Source organism: Antechinus flavipes, chromosome 4 (genome assembly GCF_016432865.1).
Source record: "Antechinus flavipes isolate AdamAnt ecotype Samford, QLD, Australia chromosome 4, AdamAnt_v2, whole genome shotgun sequence".
Classification (NCBI taxonomy): Eukaryota; Metazoa; Chordata; class Mammalia; order Dasyuromorphia; family Dasyuridae; genus Antechinus; species Antechinus flavipes.
The window spans coordinates 386,142,768-386,166,141 of NC_067401.1; the positions used below are offsets into that span (position 1 = coordinate 386,142,768).

The following is a 23,374-nucleotide window of genomic DNA, read 5'->3' on the forward strand; positions in this document are numbered from 1 at the left end:
CACACAACCTGGCACATAAGTACTTAATAAATTATTTTTGTCGACTGACGGTGATCCCGGACAAACATTTATTATGATGTGACAATTATGTGCTAAGCAAAGAGGCTACGAAGATAAAAAGAAACAGATCCTGTCTTCACGAAGCTTACATTCTCCTGGGAGGAAAACTGTACAAAGAAAGCAGAGAACTAAAGAAGGGGAAACCTTAAAAGAGACGAGCCTCTGACAGGCAGAGATATGCCCTGCAAGTCGGGACCGGGCCCCTCGTCCCAGTGTGGGGGAGGGGGAGTTGGGGGAAAAACTGGTTTGCTTGGAGTTTAGCGTTCCTCAAGAGAAGAGGTCAGATTCTGGGGTGATCACTCCCGTGAGGCAGCGCTTTGTCCCTTCTCCTTGCAGTAATTGCTAAATCCGGCAGGATCGGGGGGGAGCCTCAAGTCCTAAGGGACTAGCTTCTCATTCCCCTAGGCCCCAGTGGGTAGCGTGGAGGGTCAGGCCGCAGGACCAGACACTGAGGCTTCCGGGGCTCCCGGAGGAGACGCCTGTCCCAGCAGCCTGGGGACCGCTGGAGGTCCCTGGGGCGCGGATTTAAGCCCATTGTGATGCAGAGAACGTGGACAGGCAGGAAGAAGCAGTCGCGGCGTCGAGTCTGACCACACCGGCAGGCGCCCCGCGAGCCCCGCCGGACCCAAGAGGCCGTTCTGAGCGATGGGCCTGAAAGGCGGCGACGGCTCCGTAGGTTTCCTCCTTGCGCTAAGAGGCGTCCTGACCAAGCGCCCAGGAAAACGGGCCGCAGGCAGGTCCTGAACCGCAGCCCAGCGGGGGGCCTCCCTCCATTCTTCGTCCTCGGCCCTGCCAAGCCGGCCGCCGTAGAAGAGAGGCGTCAGCGTGCCGGCCAACCTCCATTACACTCCGCGAAAGTCTCCTTTCCCTCCTCCGCTTTTCCAGCCCGCTCGGAGCAGCACCGGGAGGTGGACGGCTAGAAGAGGGTCATGTGACCCCCCTCTAGTCACGTGGCACTCGAAAAAAACGAAGGGGCCCGTCTTCGCGTTCCGTGCGTCATCACGTCGCGCGGCGGCGGCGGCAGCGACAGCGACTACTACGGCGACGGCGGCGACGACGACGACGACGACAACCACGATTCTGGCGGCTCCGGGACCGGGAGGCGGCGGCGGCGGCGGCTGTTCGGTGCCCACTGAGCCGCCTGCGGGCCCCGCACCCCACCCCACCCCCTCGGGCGGGGGGCCGGCCCTGCCTGGCTGGGTCGGGCGGGGTGCTGAGGTGAGTTGGGTGGAGGGAGCCACAGTTGAGCCTCCCCTGCCCTCTCCCCGCCCCGTCCGCGCGCTGTCGCCCCCGTGTGGCCGGGAAGGCACCCGGAGGTGCGGACCCTGCGGGACGAAGGGGCGGAGCTGTCCGGTCACTGAGCCCGGAGCCGCCGCCCCCTCCTCCGGGGAGCAGCCTTCCTCTGGGGTAGGGGAAAGGGGGCCTTTCGGCATCCTATTGCCAATTAAAAGTGGATCGCTGTTGAACCCCACATTACCATTACCCTTAAAACTTTGCGTCTCTGGGGGAACCCCAGGACTCAGCTGGAGGGGGCGGGAGGGGATCAGCTCCGGACGTGGTGGCCTGCTGTGAGCGGCACTACGAGCCCTTTGGGGTCCGCCGTAAGCGTAGGATGGGAGACTTTAGCGTTGGAATGCACTTGAGAGATCATTATCCAACATCCACGTTTTACAAATGACAAACGACTTGCCATCCAGGTACTTCGGTCCAAGGCCAGGATTTCAATTCCAGTTTGCCGGCTCATTCCAGCTCTCTTTTCCTCTTTTCCATGGAAAGAGAGGGGAATAAGCATTTAGATGTGCCAGGGACTGCACCAAGCTATCCTCCTTTCTTCACAAATACCTCCTTTACACCTCACAATCATCCTGTGAGGAAGGTGCTTTTATTCTCTCCATTTTATAGTTGAGAAAACTGAAGCAAACAAGTGACTTGTCCAAGGTCGCATAGTGCTTGTCTAAGGCTAGATTTGAACTCAAGACTTTTTGACTGGGTCCGGTGGCTTTAACCACTGTGCTGTCTCTATCTGGCTGCCTAACCTGGGACATTTCTGTGCCCTCAGCGAATACCTGGTAATTCAACGTCCCTTGATCTTATAGTGGCTCATGCTTTAGTCATTTGTTTTCATCTGTACGGTAGGAACAGTGGTCACTGTATAGATGATGTTTGGTTTAACCTGGTCTTTTTTTTTTTTTTTTTTAAAGATAACTGTTAATGAAAGAATTGTGATAAGTGTATTGCTAATGAAGTGGCTTGGAATTGTCTCTTTGATGCTGAAAAATGCTAGTTGCAAGGAAACCATTAAAGACTCCAATATGAATTCAATCATCATATTCTCTTGATCATTTGAAAAGCTTTATGCTAAAGAAAATGGGGCAAATTGTCAATCTCCTCCATTCTTTGCCCCAAATAGTGTTTGTATCAGTTTTAAAAAGTGGACTAGTTCAAGTTTGACCAGTCAGCATATTTGGGTAACTGTCACTTTGTCAAACCCTACCATTTGTTTATGTAATGATGGCCATGAGTAAGCAGTTACTGAATCTGGAAGGTAGCATTTTGTTTCTAAATAGGTGGTGGGCTTCTGCGTGTTCAGATCAAGAAATTTTAATGCAATTCAATCTAATTGTTTTATTGATGCATTTTAACTTTGGTCAGTCACTACTTAATAAGAGAGATGCCCATTCATGAATAGAATCATAAAAGATAAGTTTTGCAAGGGGCTGTAGAAATCATTTAATCAAAAAAATAAATAAATAAAATCCTATATTTCAGAATTGAGAGAACTATAATCTGAAGAGGTGAAGTCAGTCATATAACTAGATAACACAGAACTAGTCAGAAACAGTTTTTCTCATAAGCCTGAGTTGACAATCAGCACACTTTACCAACCGTAATCTTTCCATTTAACTTACAAGGAATACCCTAAGAGATGTAATGCAGATATACTGTTGTTCTGATTGATTCTGACAGGATTTTTTTTTATGAACCAATTCTGGGTCTTAATGGTGACTACTTCCCTTGCTCACTACTCAATCTACCAGCTTAATCTTTTTTTAGGGTTTTGCTGGAGATCATTAATAATTGAATTATGTAGACTTCTAAACTTAGGGGAAAATTAACCTCTCCTGCTTTCTAGTACCGTTTTTGTGCTCCTTGATTTCTCACATATCACTAATGGTAGTTAAATTTTTCTATTATCGTCTAGGCTAGGAAAATTTTAATTCGTGTAATGCTCTGCCTTATCTAGCTGATGTTCAGTCACTTTTTGATCATATTTGACTCCTTGTGACCCTGTCTGGGTTTACTAGCAAAGATGCTGGAGGAGTTTGCTGTTTCCTTCTCAAGCTCATTTGACAGATGAGGAAATGGAAGCAAACAGTAAAATGACAAGTGACCAGGATCAAACAAATAATGTTTGAGGCCAGATTTGGGGAAGGTGAGTCTTTCTGATGCCACACCTGACATTCTATCAATTTGGCGCCACCTAGCCGACATATATATCTACTAGACTCAAATCCTCAACAGCAGAAAACATTTTTCCTAATTTTTCTTTTTTTTTTTAGCAACAATATTTATAAATCTTTGTTTATTATAGATTTCAATTCTTTTGAATATATTATTTCCAGTTTAAAGATTATTTTTCCTTATAGAGAAGATGAGAAAAAAATCAGAGATGAGTAGTTATGCTTAAAATATCTCCCCTCATTTTAAAGACCTCTTTTTTTCTTCTTCTTGTTCTTGCCTTAAACAAAAGTTTTTTAAAAATGCTCATTTTGACATTGTCATTATTTTTTTCAACCTTAGTTCATTCTGGACTAAAGTCTTCAATGTTCTTTCATATAGTCTTCCTTGGCTAGATGCACCTTCTCCTGTTTTTTTTTGTTTTTTTTTAATCTTTTTTAAAGCTTTTTAAAATTTCAGATCTCCTAACCCAAGGGGAGGAACAATTTCCTCTCATTTGTATGAGTTTTTCTGGTTTCCAACACAGAGGAGTCAGCCTCTTTCTCCATCTTATTTGGTAGATTATGCCTCCAACATAGATATCCAGTCTAGCTCCCTTTTCAAAGCAAAAGTTTAAAATTTGGATTTGTATGGCATGTCTTTATAATGGAGAGGTGTGGTCCCTTTCCCTTAATAACTCACAAACCTCTTTTTTATTCTAAGGGATTTAACATTTTTAGTTGATGGTTTTAACAGAAGCTGTAAAAAAGGTAAAATCTGAGCTCATGCCAGAGCTCCTTATATATTCATAATTTGTCTTTTGAGCCACCATCCCTTATTCTTGATCATTAAAAATCATTCATAATTTTGTGAGCTCTCCTCTTTCATTTTCTTGAGCTATTTCCCTTTTAGAGTCTTAGGCAATGCAATCTTACATATCATGTTTTTAAACTTTATAGATTCTACTTTAGATTTACTTTATTAAGGCATTTCTCTGTCTTTCTGCAAGATGTCTCCTTGGTTATTAGAAACTCCAAAACAAAATCCACCTGTGCCCAAGGTTCTGCTCTATTTCTTTTTTGAATCAGATCAGTATTAGTTCTGAACCTGATTCTTCTGCCCTCTGAAACTACTTTTAGTAGTTTGGAACTTTAGTTTGTCTTTATCTCAACTGTCTCATTGTTGCAGTTGTCCAATATTACTCTTTTTACCAGTTTTGTTATCTAGGAACTGATAATGTATTTCCTCTATCTGAACAGTATTTCTTCTGAGATATACTAATATATAAATGATTTATGCTACTCGTTGACACTGGCTTTTGATACAATTTGTAGTTTGCATATGTTCTCTAATTTATATTAAGGCAATCAATAAATATTTATTAAGCAATATCCAAAGGCCAGTACCAAGTACTCTTAGAGACAGAAAAAGCAAGTGTAAGCTAGGGTTCCTATAATCAGTTCAGGGAGATAAAACACAGATATACACATCCTAGATAGCAGCACATAGCATGCATTGGAGGAGAAGGGAATATATGAAGAATTCCCAGTTAGGAGACAGATGAAATATAGTATAAATATGCGGATATAAACACCTGTATTAGGATGGTAGAAATGGAAAGAAGGAAATGACAGGATTAATAAAGCCATGTTATTAAACTTCAGATAACATGAAATTCTACATTTTCTCACACGAAAGTTTTTTATTTTTGTTTTTTTCTATAATAGCAATGGTGGCTTTATTCTTTTTTTTATAGTTTTTTATTTACAAGATACATGCATGGGTAATTTTTCAGCATTGACCCTTGCAAAACCTTCTGTTCCAACTTTTCCCCTCCTTCCCTCCACGTCCTCCCCTAGATAGCAAGTAGACCAATACATCACATGAAAATTTTTAAGAGTTGTCTGCATGTCATTTTGCCTTTTCTTAATACTGTAATTATCTGTGAAACCTTGAGATAAACATTGTAATATTTATATTTCTAATTTATCGTTTATTTTTGAAACTCTTAGAGAATGGTTCAGGCCCTAGATATCTGGAAGCACCCTAGCTTTTTTCCTCTTTTACTTGCAGAATCCCAGAACTCCTTTTTCACTGTCTCCATATTGCCTGGGGGGAGGCAATATGGCTCCCAAAGACATAATGACAAACTCACATGCCAAGTCCATCCTCAATTCAATGAACTCTCTCCGGAAGAGCAATACCCTCTGTGATGTTACATTGAAAGTGGAGCAAAAAGACTTCCCTGCCCATCGGATTGTGCTGGCTGCTTGTAGTGATTACTTCTGTGCTATGTTCACTAGTGAGGTAAGTAGAAAACTAACTTTTTCCAGGTTTCAGAACTCCAAATTAGAGCTTGCTAGCCATGTGTATCAAATAACAAAGTCTGATAAATTTCCATGGTATTTTTAGGCCATAGTCTGAGGAAAATTAGTTCTCACCTTGTCTGTGAAGTTGTTGGAAAAAGGTACTAAATCTGGAATGTGAAAAAATAACAGAGATTAAGAAAAAGTTTACTTGACAAGAAATGGCATGCTGGACAGAATATGGAGAGATGCTGTAAGTAAGGTCATTAGACCTCGAAACCTAGAATAAGTTGGCTACATATGCTAATTATGGAAGACTGAACAATAGCGTTTTTTTGCATTTCACAGCCTGGAACAGATTGTAAGGAGATTTAAAGGATCTGATCCCCTAATCCTAAAATTATGTCAGTAAACATTTAGACATGTTGATGAGTGAAGACATATTGAGTGTCAGAGCAGACATGCCTTGACTGTGAATTGTATTATTTACATACTTAACTTTCTTGCTTGTCTAAAATCTGACTACTTTATTTAAGATACTAAGTCTAGGTTAATTCTGATCTATTTATTTGGAATGGAAATATATAGAAATCTGAAATGTAGTTCCACAGATAAAGTCTTTGGTAAACATAGACTTTCCGCCTGACTCTCTGGCATATTCTATTTTGTGGGCATCAGAACTAGATGATTCTGATCCATTTAGTCTTGAGATAGTTATGAGGGTGTACTCAGCAGTTGCTGATTAGAATTAGAATTAGAACTACTAATTGCTAATTACATAGCATACATTCTATTCTTTGGCAACATTATGAAGAATCTAAGCCTTTTTCTAAATTTTTTTTCTTCAGGCATCTGGTTGAAAATTATGAATGTAAAGTTGTCCTGTAAAAGAATTCCCCCACTGCTCATTCACAAAAGCATCTTTTATAGTATGTTTTTATATATAAGATGTGAAATAAAAGTAGAGAATTTTTAAGGATATCTAGAATAAGAGAGAGGTAGAAAACAGTATCACATTTTTGAAAACTGGTAGGAATCCATAGAGTCAGTATGATGGCATTGAAGGCTCATTGGACTGAAAAGAGTCTGGATTTTAGTCTTAGCACTGCATCTTACTAACTCTAAAAATCTTTTGAAAACCATTTTCTTATTTGTAAATATGGATAAATGTTATGGGCAGAACTTGAAACAAGGTACTAAGTCACTGGAAATGATAGAAACAATGCTTATGTACTTGGTTCACACCTTTGGGAGAGTTCACACATTAGAGTTCACATCTCTCACACCTTTAGAGTTCACACTTTTAATAGAACATATATAAGGAGTTCCCACAAGCCAACTGGAGACTTTGGGAGATTCACAAGTCAGGATTCAGTGGGGGAGATTCACAAGTCACAGCTCCCACAAGCCTACTCTCTCGGAGGAGGAGTCACATCCATTCGATATTCACCTTGTGCTGGCTGGAGGCTTTGGATAAGAGAAGGAAACTGGGGGCTGAAGCTGGCAGAGGTAAAGGACTAGCAACAAGATCTCTCAGAACCTAGGAAAGCTAACTGGGCTATGTTGGAAGAGACAATAAAGGATTGTCTTGTCAAGAGGTGATTGATTACACTGAACTGAAACTAAGGCTGCCTCCAAAAGCCCCCCAAGAAATCTGCTCCCAAAGAACATTATACTTTAGAGAAAAGAACATTATATTTTGGCTCCTGAATGGACAGACATGATCCTGATCCAGTGGAAAAGTCTCTTCGACCCAGAAAATAGAGTGAGTACAACAAGGAAATGTTGTCAAAGAGCTAAAGTAGAATTTCAGCTGAAATGGGACAGATATTTAGAAAATAGCCTTCTGTTTCTCTTCAAGGAAAATGTGTAGAGAGCATTGTTAAGGTTATGGAAAGCCAAGGTTTGATTATAATTTGGAAGCAGATCACTGAACTTTTAGAAACTGTACAGTACAAATCTCCTTGGTTCTCTATGGAAAAAGAATTGGATCTAGAGGAATTGAAATTAGTAGGAGAGCAACTAGGTGAATACTCCAATAAAAATGGACCTGACTTAATTTCCGAAGACACACAATACATATAATTTAATACAACTGGCTTTAGGAAATTATATAAGTGTTAGAATAAGGAAAAAGAAGAAAGAGCAGGAGGGGGAGGTGCCAACTAAACTAAGTGAAAAGAATGAGGAATCAGATAAGAATTCATAGCAGGAGAAATTAGATCATTTCCCCTCCCCTGACTTACTCCCCTCAATTAACCCTTCATGGGTGGAGGGAGAAGGAGGAGGGGGAGAGGCAGTGACACAAACAGAATCACCTATGAAGCAGCCTATGACAAGATTAGAAAAGGCTTTAGTTAAGGCAAAAAATGAAGGCTAGGATGTATCTGATTTTATAAATGCATACCCTGTGATTGAAGAGCTTCACTCTTCAGGTCAAAAAAGGAGAAGATATACTCCTTTTGATCTGGAAAAAATTAAGGATTTGAAAAAAGGTTTATGGGATTACATCATCTTATGTTTAGATGTTACTGGATAATTTGTCTTATGAAATCCTAACCCCCCCAGTGACTGGAAATCCATAGCAAGGAATGTTTAGAACCTGGACAAAACTTGTTGTGGCTTTTGGAGTATCATGAATTATGTAGGATTCAAGCCAGATGCAATAGGCAAAAATAGGAGTTAATGTAAAAATCACTTTTGACCAAATAGCAGGTGAAGGTCAGTATGGAGAGAATTCAGAACAGACTAATTATCCCATAACAGTGTATGAGCAAATTTCTAAGGCTGCAATAAAAGCTTGGGCCTCCCTGGACAGAAAGATGGAGGTAAAGCCTTCACCAAAATAAAGCAAGGTCCCAATGAAGCTTTTGTGGTTTTCATGGGACGTTTGCAAACAGCTCTCACAAGAACCATTGGAGAAAATGCAGCTACAGAAATAATGACCAGACATCTGGCTAAGGAAAATGCTAATGAGATTTGCAAAAGAATTATATGGGGACTACACAAAGATGCTCCTTTAAAGGAGATCATAAGACGCTGTGCCACAGTGGGCACAAGTACTTATTATACCCAACCAATGATGAACATGGAAAGACAGGGTCCCTCTTGACAGGGGACTTATAGAAAAAATCGTCAATGTTTTCAGTGTGGAAAACTAGGACATCTGAGAGCCCAATGTAGATATAGTGAGAGGACAGGGTGAGAGAATAAAACCCGAAACCCTATGTCCAAAATGCAATCAAGGCTTCCACTGGGCCTCAGAATGTAGATTGACCCAGGGAAATAAGAGGTAGGACCCAGCTTTAAGATCTCAATCAAAAGACAGATGGGGCATGATGACAGCTGAGTTTACACCCAAAGAGTCTTTAGAAGGTCAGGACTCTGATGTGATCTATCAGCCAAAAAGCAATCAGATAGCAAAAGGGATTACAACTGGGGCGAATACAGGCTTTTTAAACCAACAGGGCAGTGTCCATTGCAAACAGGTTTAATGTAATTGCTAGCTGATGTGGAGAGACCCAAAAGTGGTAAATAGAAGGGAATTAGATAGGTTAACTGCTTGGGAAAAAGGGTTTGCTTGAATTCCTACATATGGAGAAGGAAACAGATGGGTGGCAATGAGCACTTGGAGAGAAACAGAAAAGGAGAAAAACCTCAAAACAAAGGAGAAGATCTAAGAAATATCTGACACTGAAAGAGCATGGCTGATAATGAGACTGTTAAAGGACTTGAAAACCATCAGGAATCATTGGATTCCTTGAGATGAAAAATTGTTGATGAGACTATTGCAGGACTTAAAAGTTTGCAAAAATTATTGGATTCCTGGCACATGAACTAATGGACAATGGATTCCTTTTGGACTATTTCTAGGACTTATGGACATGTATAAATTCTCATGATGATTCATGTTATTTGTTACATCACTACTAGCCTGTGTTATATTCCTATGTGCTTATGTAATTTATGTAATTATGTATAATATCTCCCATATTGATGGATTTATGTATACCTGTTTCAAGTGAGCCCCTTCAGAAACCCACTAATCTGATTTGATTTCCCATTTCCTTTGGTATTTTCATCTCCCTTCCTGAGAAGTCAGGAAGAGCATGATCACTTCTTTTTATGGTGTTTTCACTCCTTTTGTGAGCAGTCAGGGAAGGCGTGATCATCTTTTTTGTGGGGGTTCTCACCTTGAGAAGTCAAGAAGGTCATGACCACCTATGTTCTAAATCAAAAGAAAGCGGGAGATGTTATGGGCCAGAACTTGAAACAAGGTGCTAAGTCACTGGAAATGATAGAAACAATGTTTATGTACTTGGTTCACATCTTTGGAGTTCACACCTTTAGAGTTCATACCTTTAAGAGATCATATATAAGGAGCTCCCACAAGCCAACTAGAGACTTCAGGAGATTCACAAGTCAGGATTCAGTGGAGGAGATTCACAAGTCACAGCTCCCACAAGCCCACTCTCTCGGAGGAGGAGTCAGATACATTTGATATTTCACCATTGTGCTGGCTGGAGGCTTTGGATTCAGAGGGAGCTGGAGGCTGAAGCTGGCAGAGGCAAAGGACTAGCAACAAGAGCTCTCGAAACCAAGGAAAGCTAACCGAGCTATGTTGGAAGAGACAATAAAGGATTGGACTTTAACAGCTGGCTGCATTTGAGGTGATTATTACACTGAACTGAAACTAAGGCTGCCTCCAAAAGTCCCCAAGAAACCTGCTCCCAGAGAACGATTATATGGTCAAGAAGAGAACATTACAGATAAATAAGATCATGAAACCATAGATTGGGAACTAAATGAAACATTAGAAATCATCTAGTTTCCTCATTTGATGGATGAGGAAACTGACACATAATGATTATTATGTTGCCCTCCTCAAAGAGTTATTTCAATTAAATGAAATCATACATGTGATAGCATTTTGAGAAGCTATAAAATATTACACAAATATAAGTATTTTCATCACATGATATCCCTGTCCTAGCAAAGAACCCATACAAAAAATCATATTACTAAATACAGTGATCACGAAATGGACAGACTTCAAAGTACATCTATTGTGTAGCCTTTTTTAAACAACAAACACAGATAACAGAATGTCAATATGGGTTTTATTCATCTCAATTCCTCTATATTTTTGGGTAAAGGGAATATTATTAAGTCAAGCCATGAAGTTATTAGTTGTTCTGCTTTTGGCAGAACAATTCCCTTTCTGTCTCTGTCCTTTCCCCCTCTTCTCTTTTCTCTGAGACAGCTTTTCATTTTAATACACCTTTGTTGATTTTTAACCTAAATGTTCTCTATCCTACTTTTCTCCCTTAGATTCTTGAATTTTCCCATGGTAATTTATCTTCTTGATATAAAATACTATTTTTTCCCTTTTAACTATCTTCTTTCTTTGGAATAAAATTGTAGATTTCATCCCATCAAGCTTCAGAAGAGACCTATGAGGTCAGATTTGTTTCCTTTTGTTATAATTTCTAGCTCAGCATGTTTCTTACCTATCCTATGGGACTCTCTAGGAATAACCAAGGTCATGGATTTTTTAAATGCTGGCTCCCTTTCTTAGGATTTCGCCTCCAGTGAACAGGATGTATCTGCTCCTAATCTGTCTACATTGTAGTAACGTTCTGTGCCATCTAGTTTGGTGGATGAATTAACAAAAGCAGTTTCCTCCCTTCACTTCCTTTTTCAGTTTAAATCTTGCTGAATCACTTTTATAAAGTTCCATTCAAATGTATTACTAGCCTTTGTTAGGTTCCTATTATCCCTGATCAGAGGCTGTCATCCCTCTATTTTAAATCATCAAACTGTCAGATACTAACCAGTTGTAAAAATGTTTAATTTTTCCTTTCTCTTCTGATGCACTTGCCTTCACTGGGCAGCTAGTGATGCATTTACCACCTGGATCCTAAGGGCTTCTGTTTCAACACTTCATGATCTTTAGTCATATTTTCTAGTATTTCCCCCTCTGACCAAAGAATTCATTATATGACATCCAGCAAGTAATTATCCTTATTTTTTGTTAACAATTCAACTCAACAGATTAGGTGCCTGAAAGCAGTGTCCCAACATGTAGTATCATAATACAGAAAATTAGGAATTTGCAAGGTTTAACAAATAAGTTGGATCCAGGATGCAGTAGGGGAAGAAAATTGTCCTGGATTAAATTTGGGAAATTGTGCAGTGCTTCCAATGATCCTAAGCTGGAAGTGCTGCAAAAGCTCATTTCTTAATATCATTGTTCGCTAGATCAGAGATTCTTAAACTGAGGTCAGACATAGAGTAGCTGAATGTGAGGGTTGTGAAATTATGATTTATTATCAGTAAATGTTTATTTTGTTTATATATGTATATTTTACATATAATATATTGTAATTATATATATTATGTAATATATAATGGGGTAATGTGAAAATTTTTCAGGTGAAAAGAGTCACAAGTAGAAAAAGTTTAAGAAACTCTGCTCTAGGTGATAGTATGTATAATATATAATGCTGTATGTTGCAATACTGTTGTTAAAACCTTGTGAAAATAGAAGCTTGTAGATTCAATGTACTTAGGTGGGCATGGGGGCGGGGTGGCAAATAACAGTGTCTACCTGCATTTCTTGACTCTTCCAAATTATGAATTTATCTAAGGAGGCTTTGTATAGTTCTACTTTCAAATAATACAGTATGCCTCTCTATAGGCTTCTGTTTTCACAAATTTTAGAGTGTTAACAATTTTGATCTTCAGGTTTAATCAAATGAGATTTCATCTGAACCTTGGAATTTCAACCACTGTTTACCACTCTTTGTATCTGCAGCTCTCAGAAAAGGGGAAGCCATATGTTGATATTCAAGGTTTGACTGCCTCCACTATGGAAATCCTATTGGACTTTGTGTACACAGAGACAGTGCATGTGACAGTGGAGAATGTCCAGGAACTGCTTCCTGCAGCCTGTTTGCTTCAGCTAAAAGGTATTCTAGTCACACAAAGCTTCTCCTTTATTTTTTGAAATTATTGATAAAGGTAGCCTGTGACAAAGAATGTATGTAATAGCATGTTGCTATTTTCTGGTTTAAAGAAACATACCAAACAGTGCATATCAGTTGCTATATATTATAACATCCAAGATTGTCAAATTCCTTTCAGAAAGGGGCTTTTATCAGTGGGGACTGTGAGTTCTAAACTGTGATGAAGTTGAATACAGTAATCTTTTCCTATTCCAGTTTTTCCTTTGATACTGGTAATGCTTCATTTCCATAGTTAGAGGTTTCTTTGTAATCCACACAAAACAAACTGCCTTAATATGACATTGTTGCTTTTGTACATATTTGTGGATTTAATTTTATGTCCTGAACTACTTGCTGGAGAATTGTGAGAAATTGCAGCCTTTCTGCACCAAAAAATAGGCCTCATTTGTTTGGTAGACTTGAATGCAGATGGAATTTGAACAGTTTATAAGGTAGAATCACATTTAGAATGCCTACCTTTGATTTTTCAGTTTGTACCTTAACCATGGCTCAGTTTTTTAACATACAGCAATAAAGCTGGGTCCAAAGAATGTAGATACATTCAGCTCCTCCAAGATGTCTTAAAGTTTTTCTCATTGTTGGTGTTTGCATAGGTGTTAAGCAAGCCTGCTGTGAATTCCTCGAAAGCCAGCTGGACCCATCTAACTGCCTAGGCATCAGAGATTTTGCTGAGACACACAACTGTGTTGACCTGATGCAGGCAGCTGAAGTCTTCAGTCAGAAGCATTTTCCTGAAGTGGTACAGCATGAAGAGTTCATCCTTCTGAGCCAAGGAGAGGTGGAGAAGCTAATCAAATGTGACGAAATTCAGGTATGGTTTTGCCTTAGTGGCTTCACCTTCACACAGCGCTTTCTTGGCCACAAAATGTTATCAGCTGTTACTGTTACTCCTTTCTTCATTAAGGGCACCACTGTCTCTCAATATTGGGATAAACTAATGCTGGGAAAAGAGAGTAGTTCTATATATAAGCATTTTTTGCTTTACATAAATGGACCAATTTGCATATCTCTGTGCAAAGCGATTTTTATGTAATGTGCATTTACTCAAAGCTATGGGAAAGGGGGAGAGGGAAGGCGGTAGATGGTCACACATCTGTGTAAGGAGGGAGCTGGAAGAAGAAGTGAGAACAGGAAGAGGTACATTCAAAAGCCAGGGCAGTCACATGGAGGCCTGATTGGAACTAAAGGAACACAGAAGTAGATATATTCTTGCCAAACTCAGATACATGACATGAAGGGACTGGGGCCAAAAATGAAGTCAGGTGGGCAGAGAACAACAAAGATCTTCACTATCAGAGCTTGAGATTTCAAAAGTCAAGCCCTTGATGTGGCAACAGTAGTAGTCATCTTTCCATGTGTTCATTCTACTTTCATTTGAAGTATATTTGTTTGGTGGGGCAGTAGGAGGCCACAGAGTGTGAAGTCAAGAGGCAGGAGTATAGAGAGAGCAAGCACAATACTCTACAGTAAAATTAAACTTAGGTGACTTTTTTTTTGGAATGAGGATTTCTTTCAGAATTCTTTAAGTTAAGTTGAATTTGCATTATACAAATTTATATAAAGTAAGAAGTATCTATAGATGATATTACATTGCTACCCTAATAACTCTCCAATTAAATAATGACTGAGCAAGAAATGGAGTAATAATGCCCCAAACGCTATAAAACTGTACATAATCTTTGTTCTAGCAATACCACTAGTAGGTCTATATTCCAAAGAGATCATAAAAAAGGGGAAAGGACCCACATGTACAAAATTGTTTAGAGCAGTTCTCTTTGTGATGGCAAAGAATCGGGGGATGTGGGATGCACAAGCATTGAAGTATTGTGATATATGAATGTAATGAAATACTATCATTCTGTAAGAAATGATGAGCTGGCAGACTTCAGAAAAACCTTGCAAGACACATGAACTGATGCTGACTGAAGAGAGCAGAACCATAGAATATAGTACACAGTAACACCAACATTGTATAATGATCAATTTTATGAGTGCAAGGGATAATGTTGTAAAAAAAATTACCCTGGCGTGGATTCTGTCAATACAAAGTAATTATTAAATAAAAAATTTTTTTAAATGATCAATTTTAATAGACTTATCTCTTCTCAGCAATACAATGATCTAAGACAATTCCAAAAGACTGATGATGATGGAAAATGCCATCCACATCCAGAGAAAGAACTATGGAGTCTGAATATAGATAGAAGCATACCATTTTCACTTTTTTTCTTTTTTCTGGTTTTTCTTTTTTATCTTGATTTTAAGCCAAGAAATATTAATTGGAATCTAGTGTGTGCCTCTTTTGTTCCACTGATTTCTGCCATTTCCACTTTAATAATGATAAAATACTAAAAGTTCAAGATATGCTTCTTAATAATTCAAATTCCTGGAAAAAATTAACAGCGAAGCATCTGGTAATAGGATTAATGGAGAAAAGTATTACTCTGACCCTTAATCATAGAAAATCAGACACAAAAAAATACAGGATTCAAACCTATCTCCCTTTTCTAATGAGGGATTGATGTTTTAATTGCTTTAGTTTTCCCTGTCTTCCAAGTGGCCTGATTTTGACTCTCTGTGCTCGGTTGTTACAGTCTTCAGAGTGTTATGTATGCTAGGAACTGTGCCTCTTATGTAAAGAGGAATTATGAATGAATGGTTAATTTAAGGTTCAGTTTTGAGTTGAAGATAATAAATGTTCTCAAGTTTCTGAAGGCTAAGGAAGACAAGAAATTAAAGATGAAAATGGATATCTTACTCCTATTGGTTATATTGTTCTTAGAAAATAATCATCAATCTACCTATAATTCTCTGTCTGACTTGATTTTAATCATAGCACAGGAAACTGTTCCTTGCAGCTGGGCCACTTAAAAAGGGAGTTTTGGAGGAAAATAAAAATGTTTCTTTAACAAAACTTCATTTATCCCATAAGTAACTATTAACTTAATTGAATAGTAGTGACCCATATTCTTTATGGCATATTTGCAGGTAGATTCTGAAGAGCCAGTCTTTGAGGCTGTCATCAACTGGGTGAAGCATGCCAAAAAAGAGAGGGAGGAATCATTGCCTGACTTGCTACAGTATGTCCGGATGCCCCTGCTGACCCCCAGGTACATCACGGATGTAATAGATGCTGAGGTAGGTCCTAGGAGATGCCTAGACTCTACCACCTCCTTTGGTTGCTGTGTGTCAGCCACATGCACTGAATAAGATTTCTATTCTCTGTATGTGAGACTTAGATAAGAGTTTTCCTAAAAGACCTTCCTCACCAGGAAACTAGGGTTTTAAAGGGTACTGAAAAGAGACATATTCTTGAAAACACAAGTGAACTAGGAGAATGTATTTAATTTTACCAATCTGTGTAGTCAGAAGTACTACCTAGACTACTGTCTAGGGAGGCTTTGAATTACACATGTGTCCAGTAAATTCATATACATCATTTCATTTTATTTTGTTATTTTGAATTTATTGTTTAGACTCATAGACTTAAAAGTCTTAGCAGTCATCTGTACCAGCCCTTTCATTTTACAAATAAAGAAACAGAATACAGTAATTCGTTTAGTGTTACGCAGATTGTCAGTGGGCAGGAACAGTCCTTGAACTCTTCCTCTTCTTCATTGTGGCTTGCTGCCTGCTCAGGCTTGATCACTTCACACAGCTAACTACTAGCAACTAGTCTTGCTCCCAAGTCACCTCTATTAAGGGGATCCCATTTTAGATTGATTAGGAAAACAGGACTGACCAGTAAGGGACAGGAATAATTTCTTATTTTGGAGACTGTAGAGAAGTTAAGGTTAGGTATAAGCTAACTGAAATTATCTTGAAAATGTTTTATGTCACCATCCTAATTTGATGCATTTAAATTATCAATTTATATTATAAAATATAGCTGTGAGCCAAGTCAGTTTACAACCTTTTTATTGGCCTCCTACATCATTGTTGTTTGTTGTTGAATCATTTCGGTTGTGTCTGATTCTTCGTGACCCCATTTGGGCTTTCCTTGGCAGAGATATTGGAGTGATTTGCCATTTCCTTCTCCAATTCATTTTACAGATGAGGAAATTGAGGCAAATAGGGTTAAGTGACTTGTCTGGGGTCATACACCTATTGTCTGAGGTTGGATTTGAACTTTAGTCTTCCTGACTTCAGGGCTGGCTCTCTCCACCACTTTGCCACTTATCTTACTAGTTAATCTATTTGGCAAGAAAAGAAATAGAGGCTATTCTAATTCTAATAGAACTTAACATATTTTTTAGTACCATAGCTCATGTCATCTTTTATCTTGCATATTATCTTTCATATCCCCCATGCATACCTCCTTCTTAGGCAACTCTATATACCTGTTCATTTTCCTGTCCCATTCATACTAGAATTCCTTGAGTGGTCAGGCAAGTGAGAAAGCTGAGTATACCTGTAGTTCTCAAACAGGATATACCTTCCTCTCATCCTTAAAGGACACTACAGCCTCCTGGTGTTCTCCTCACCGATTGCTGAGAATTCTTTAATAGTGGGACATTTTCAAGGCTTCTTCCTCTTTTTTTTGAGGGTTCCCATTAGCCCTTATGGCACCCAGAGCTTCTACCAATCTCATGGTTCTATATATTCAAAATCCATTTCTCATTTAATGTAGCTGGCACATCTCTGACAATCTATTGCCTGTGATTCATTTAAACATTGGCTGTGTTCTAGCCTTTCATAAGATGCAGCTTGCAATGCAGGGATCTGGTTGATGAAGCAAAGAAGTTCCACCTGAGGCCAGAACTACGAAGTCAAATGCAGGGACCCAGAACAAGAGCTCGACTTGGTAAGGATGAAGTATGGCAAACAGATGGGTGAAAATAGAGGAACAGAAATGACTTTGAGAGCATGACCATTGGAATTGCCTTGAAACCACTGCATTGTTGAAAAGAGCCAAGTCCATCACAGTTGATCATCGTATAATCTTGTTCTGTGTACAGTATTCTCTTGGTTCTGCTCATTTTACTTAGCATCAGTTTATGCAAGTCTTTCTAGAAGACCAGGTTATTGTTGCAACTAATAATAGTCCAATATGTGACAACCTTTTAGAAACTTGATGAAATTAGCTGCCCTGAGATGCTCTAGGAGAACAGAGGCAAACTTATCACTGCTGTTGAAACAGGATTTTTAAAAATTATTATTCTTTGAAAATAATGGAGAAGCTTTCTTCTAGTGAGCAGTTTCAAGGCTTTAGCAGCTTTGATCAGCTGGTAAGAAGTTCAGTCATTCAGGTGGCCAAATCAGGAAGCAATGTCATAGAGAGAAAGAAGAAACCACAGAAATCTATTTAGTAGTTCCTAAGCTTCCAACTATTTTAGGAAGATGGGGTTAAACTGAGAGAATCCTTCCCCTATCTTTAAACCTGTATCTCCAGATTTTAGTTTTACACAATGAGAGACAAGAAAACCCTCCTTCAGCTACTCACTGTTCTTATAAGTTCTCCAGCCCTTTCATGTTGTTGTGGGTAAGTAGAGTCTATGATGTAGTGGTATGTTCACATTTTTTTATTTTTTTTTTGGTATTTTGGGTTTTTTCTCTGTCTTGAATACTCTTTGAGAATCAGAAATGCAGGTTCCCCCAATCAGGGACTATATGAAAAAGTTACATTCTTTGAGAATCAGAAATGCAGGTTCCCCCAATCAGGGACTATATGAAAAAGTTACATTCTCCCAAGCATTCCTACTGAATACTGTTTGCTTTGAACCATTCTTCTGAATCACTGAAAAGAGTAGATCCCCTTTAAATGTTCCTCTCTGGAATTACCAGCAGGAATCCTATCCTCAACTAGGGATGGAAAAATAACCCATCCTTTTCTTATTTTGTCCTCAGGGGCCAATGAGGTACTTCTGGTGATTGGGGGGTTCGGCAGCCAGCAATCCCCCATCGACGTGGTAGAGAAGTATGATCCCAAGACTCAGGAATGGAGCTTTTTGCCAGTAAGAAGTAGTAAAAATATCACTGAGCAGAGAATTTCAGTTTTGTTTTGTTTTTGTTTTTGTTTTTGTTTTCAGAATTTCAGAATCCTTTTTAAATGGCAATAAATTGCATTTTTCCTCAGGGATGTTCTATAAGGACAATCTCAGCTTTTCTTGAAGTTCTAAATCATAGGTGTGCTAAAATCTAAGTGCTTGTATTAGGACTGTAATGTTGGAGTCTGCAAACAAGATTCTGAACTATTCTCTTGGTTATCACAATTATCTTCCTTCCCCTCTCCCTCACCCCCCCATGAAATAGAATCTCAGCGCTAGGGGGAGGGGAGGGACTTCATAGGACTTCCTAAAGGGGTTTATATGATCTTGATTATGATTTGAGCAATAATGTGGCCAAAATACTTTTCAAAATCTAATTTAAAAAAAACTGATGTCATATTCCCCCAGGCCCTATTAGGTTACAAATAAACAGGAAGGAGACTGGATGGTAACAAGACATTAAATGAAGTACCTAATAAGGTATATAATGATGAGTCTTCCAAAAAGATCTTACTGGAAGCATGGAAATCATATGTAGAGGAAAGCTCATGAAAGAGGATAGTAATGACTTTCAGCAGAGGCTGAAAGAAAGAATACATAGGATAGCAAAGGGTAGCACTCATGATTTTTATAAGCATTTAGTAGATGTCTTTAAATCTAGTCCCTAGTGTTTGGTATTTGTTCTGTTCTCATATGACAGAGTATCACTCGGAAAAGGCGTTATGTGGCCACAGTATCCCTACATGACAGAATCTATGTAATTGGTGGCTATGATGGCCGCTCCCGCCTCAGCTCAGTGGAGTGCCTGGACTATACAGCTGATGAGGATGGAGTCTGGTATTCTGTGGCCCCCATGAATGTCCGACGAGGCCTGGCAGGTGCCACTACTCTGGGAGGTAGGCATGTTTTAGGGTAATCAATACATTGTTTCATGGCTGAGTACTTGGACATTATAACATTCCTATTGTTAGTCATAGGAGTGAAATTGATAGAACTAGAAGACAGTGACAGGATCAAAATTGCATTTGGCCACTATAGCCCCTTAAGTATAAATGAAGTTTTATACGAAATTATGATGGCTAAGAATTGGGTAATGAAGCCCCCAAGTCCTAGCTGCAAAACTGTTTTTTAATCTTCCTTTTTCCTTGAATTGCTATCAAGCATTCTTATGTACTTTACTCTCAAGTGATTGACTAAAATCCCTTATCTTCACATCTTCGTCACCTCACAAAAACATTTACCACAGAGCTTTTTAGCTTATTTCCAGCATTGATAAGAGATCAGAAGTATTAAAAATCTTTGAGGTAGACTCAAATATCTAGCAAGGTTATTTTGAGATTCATAAGAAATATTTATAAAGCGTTCTTCAATCCTTACAGTTGATCGTCTTATTCTTACCATTGTGTGTGAGCAGATATGATCTATGTTTCTGGTGGCTTTGATGGGAGCAGGCGCCACACCAGTATGGAGAGATATGACCCAAACATCGACCAGTGGAGCATGTTGGGAGACATGCAGACAGCGCGGGAAGGTGCCGGACTAGTGGTGGCCAATGGGGTGATCTACTGCCTTGGTACTTAGACTGAGACTTAGAGATGGGGGGAGTTCTATTTCAGACACTGAGGTTTTTTTGCATATAAATTCTTTTTCAGCAAAATACAGACTAGTCTACAAATATCTTCCAATTGGCCTACTGCTTTCATAAAATTGCTACTTCCTAATAACTAAGATCAATTTAGTTTCTAAGAATATGGTGCAGTGTTTTTTATAGGATGCATGTAACTATGATAGGACAACTGAAAACTGGAGAAATAAAAACATTCATTGTGAGAACTACCAAAATGATCCTACTTTGTATTCTAGGAGGATATGATGGACTGAATATCTTGAATTCGGTTGAGAAGTATGATCCCCACACAGGACACTGGACTAATGTTACACCAATGGCTACTAAACGTTCAGGTGAGGAAAGATCAGATTTGAGTTAGAAAAGATAACAATGCTGGTGGGCTAATTTTAAGTTACTGTGAAGTACTGGTAAAGCCTTTTTAACATTAGAAATCTTGAATCATGATTCTATCTACTGGTGCTAACACTTGCGTTTTTGTAAAGTATGTATACAAAACCAATTCTTCTCTTTGCCTGTTTCCCCATATAAGTAGCATTTGTTGTGAAGTGTATTTCAGTTTCCAGTTATCTGATAAGATGCTGCAGACAACAGCTTAGCTGTTTACCTTCCCTGAGTGAACACTTTTTAAAAGTAAGGTTGGGAACAAAGGAGAAAAAGTATTTTGAATGGTATTCTAAATCTTTTAAGTGTTTATTATATACCAGACATAGACGAAGCTAGGCATTAAAAAAAGCAAAAATTGCCTTTTCATGATATCTCATTTTAGTGCTTTTTTCTATTATGAAAGAAATGAAATGTTGAATCAGGTTTGGTCCAAAAAAAATTGGGTGGAAATGAGAAATAAAACCATTTGATTTCCAGTTTTCTCCATCAGCCCCTGCCCAAAGGTAGTGATTAGATATTCTAGGACTATTTTGTTCTGTAATTGCATTCCTAGTTATTCCAAGGTGAATTAGCCATGAGGAATGAGTCAAGGATGTTAATGTTCTATTTCTATGATTTAATTAGAACAGAATCCTAAATTCAGTAATACTTATTTGGTATTTCTTCTTTCTCCACAGGTGCAGGAGTAGCGCTGCTTAATGATCATATTTATGTCGTGGGAGGGTTTGATGGTACTGCACACCTCTCTTCTGTGGAAGCTTATAATATCCGAACTGATTCCTGGACTACAGTTACCAGTATGACCACCCCACGATGCTATGTCGGGGCCACAGTACTTCGGGGGAGGCTCTATGCTATTGCAGGGTGAGGATTCAGGAACTAGGCAGGACTCATTATGTGTCTAAAGCAAGACTTTGTAGGATCCAATCTTGATTTTTGAAAGAGGGAGGGTTCAGGAGTGGGACAAATAACATTTTATATTGAACACTGTTTTCATCAGGGGAAGGAGCAGAGCTTTTAATGCTCTCTTTTGCTTTTTCCCCCCCAGCTATGATGGGAACTCCCTACTGAGTAGCATTGAGTGCTATGACCCCATCATCGACAGCTGGGAAGTGGTGACATCTATGGGGACCCAGCGGTGTGATGCAGGCGTGTGTGTGCTCCGTGAAAAGTGACCAAGGGTGGAGCACCAGCCAAAGCCATTGACCAGTTCAAGGGGCAGGTTGGGGGAGAGCCAAGGATCCCTTGCAGAAATTTCTTTCTCACTGTGTGGACGGGGCGATTACAGGCACCGGTGCAGTGATGGCTATCCTTATTTGAACTCCCGTATTGGCACCAAGTCCTGGGAATGGGTAGTTGACCAAAATGCACAGGAAAGCACTTTGAGTGACATGTGAGAGATCACTGTCTTCTCATTCCTTGGTCCAGGAATTTCCTGGTATTCTCCAGCCTGTCTTTTGCTTAAGCAAATGTTTGTGTTGTGCCTGATGTGTCCCAGAAAGCTGAGGTGGGCATGGCTTCTGGGTATCTGATGTGCCCAGCCTAGTTCACAGGATGCCAACTTGATTTAACATTAGTTAAGTCCAAGCCTTTTTTTCTAAGAAAAAACTTATATTAGTGTGCACTAGTAACTAGGGGTGGCAGAACTCGTTTCATTCCATAGGACACTAATGACCTCAGAGAAACAATTGGTTTTTCTATCAAAACCTACAGGCCGGAGGACTAGGAAATCATCAGACAACCTAGGGACACAGGAGTGTTGCTGAAATGAGGGTGGAATCCATTTTAATGTAAAGTATGACTGAATTTGGAATACTAGCTATATCCTGGAAGAATAAGATGGTGTACCCATTCAGAGATCCTTCTCCCTTGTGTGAAACATAGAGCTTTGTTTCTCATGGTGTTGGAGACTAACAACTGGAGAAAATGAAACAGCACACCAATGGAATGTTGTCACTATGTGCTAGGGGAAGAAACTGGAGGATCAGTGATTTGTGCAATCATTTCATATGCTGTCCAACCATATCAGGTTCCATTTCACCATGGCAAGGTCTGCTTGGAACAGATAGAGCCTTGTTTTCAGCAGGGCTCATCCCTTGGAGAGGGATTCTTGCTGCTGCTCAATCTATCATTTTTTTCCTCCATTTTTCCTGACTTCTCCCTGAATTCAGTATTCCCATAAAGTCTTAGTGCTGCATAATCAAGGACAAGCAGAAATGTTCTGCTATTAGGCTTTCCACACCTTTTGTGGCCTTCTGAGCCATTTTACTGACTGAGCCCCATTGAGAATTGAAATGAAATGTTTGCTTTTGGGAGTGGGGAGAGAACACAGTCAATTGAGTAGGGATGCACTTGACATTTAATCTGAAAGTCTACTCAGGCCTCCTCCTTTGAGTCTTGTTTGATTCCTTACAGAGTTCATTTCATTTGTATTTTTTTATGAAAATATTAAAAATCACATGTCTTGAGTGCAGTTTGTGGCTGATCCTCACTGTACACTAAAGGCTTTTACAGGAAAAGGGGAGAGGATCAGCTTTAGGT

The 23,374-nt window shown here is 39.4% G+C and overlaps 1 protein-coding gene across 4 annotated transcripts; it reads left to right on the forward strand.

Moving 5' to 3' along the window:
- Positions 1-872: 872 nt before the first annotated feature.
- Positions 873-23,306, forward strand: KLHL12 (kelch like family member 12). 4 transcript variants are annotated; one of them, XM_051998617.1, is made up of 12 exons: positions 873-1,278; positions 5,572-5,805; positions 12,622-12,775; positions 13,426-13,643; positions 15,821-15,970; positions 17,522-17,636; positions 18,680-18,786; positions 19,520-19,715; positions 20,234-20,392; positions 20,683-20,781; positions 21,511-21,697; positions 21,882-23,306. In XM_051998617.1, exons 2-12 carry the CDS (start codon positions 5,623-5,625, stop codon positions 22,006-22,008), a joined length of 1,695 nt encoding a protein of 564 aa, XP_051854577.1. In that variant the 5' UTR covers positions 873-1,278; positions 5,572-5,622; the 3' UTR covers positions 22,009-23,306. The 4 variants fall into 4 exon arrangements, with proteins under 4 accessions (XP_051854577.1, XP_051854576.1, XP_051854579.1 ...); XM_051998616.1 differs by having other exon boundaries at positions 1,186-1,278; positions 20,234-20,350; XM_051998619.1 differs by lacking the exon at positions 873-1,278 and adding an exon at positions 1,296-1,467.
- The last annotated feature ends 68 nt before the right edge of the window (positions 23,307-23,374 follow it).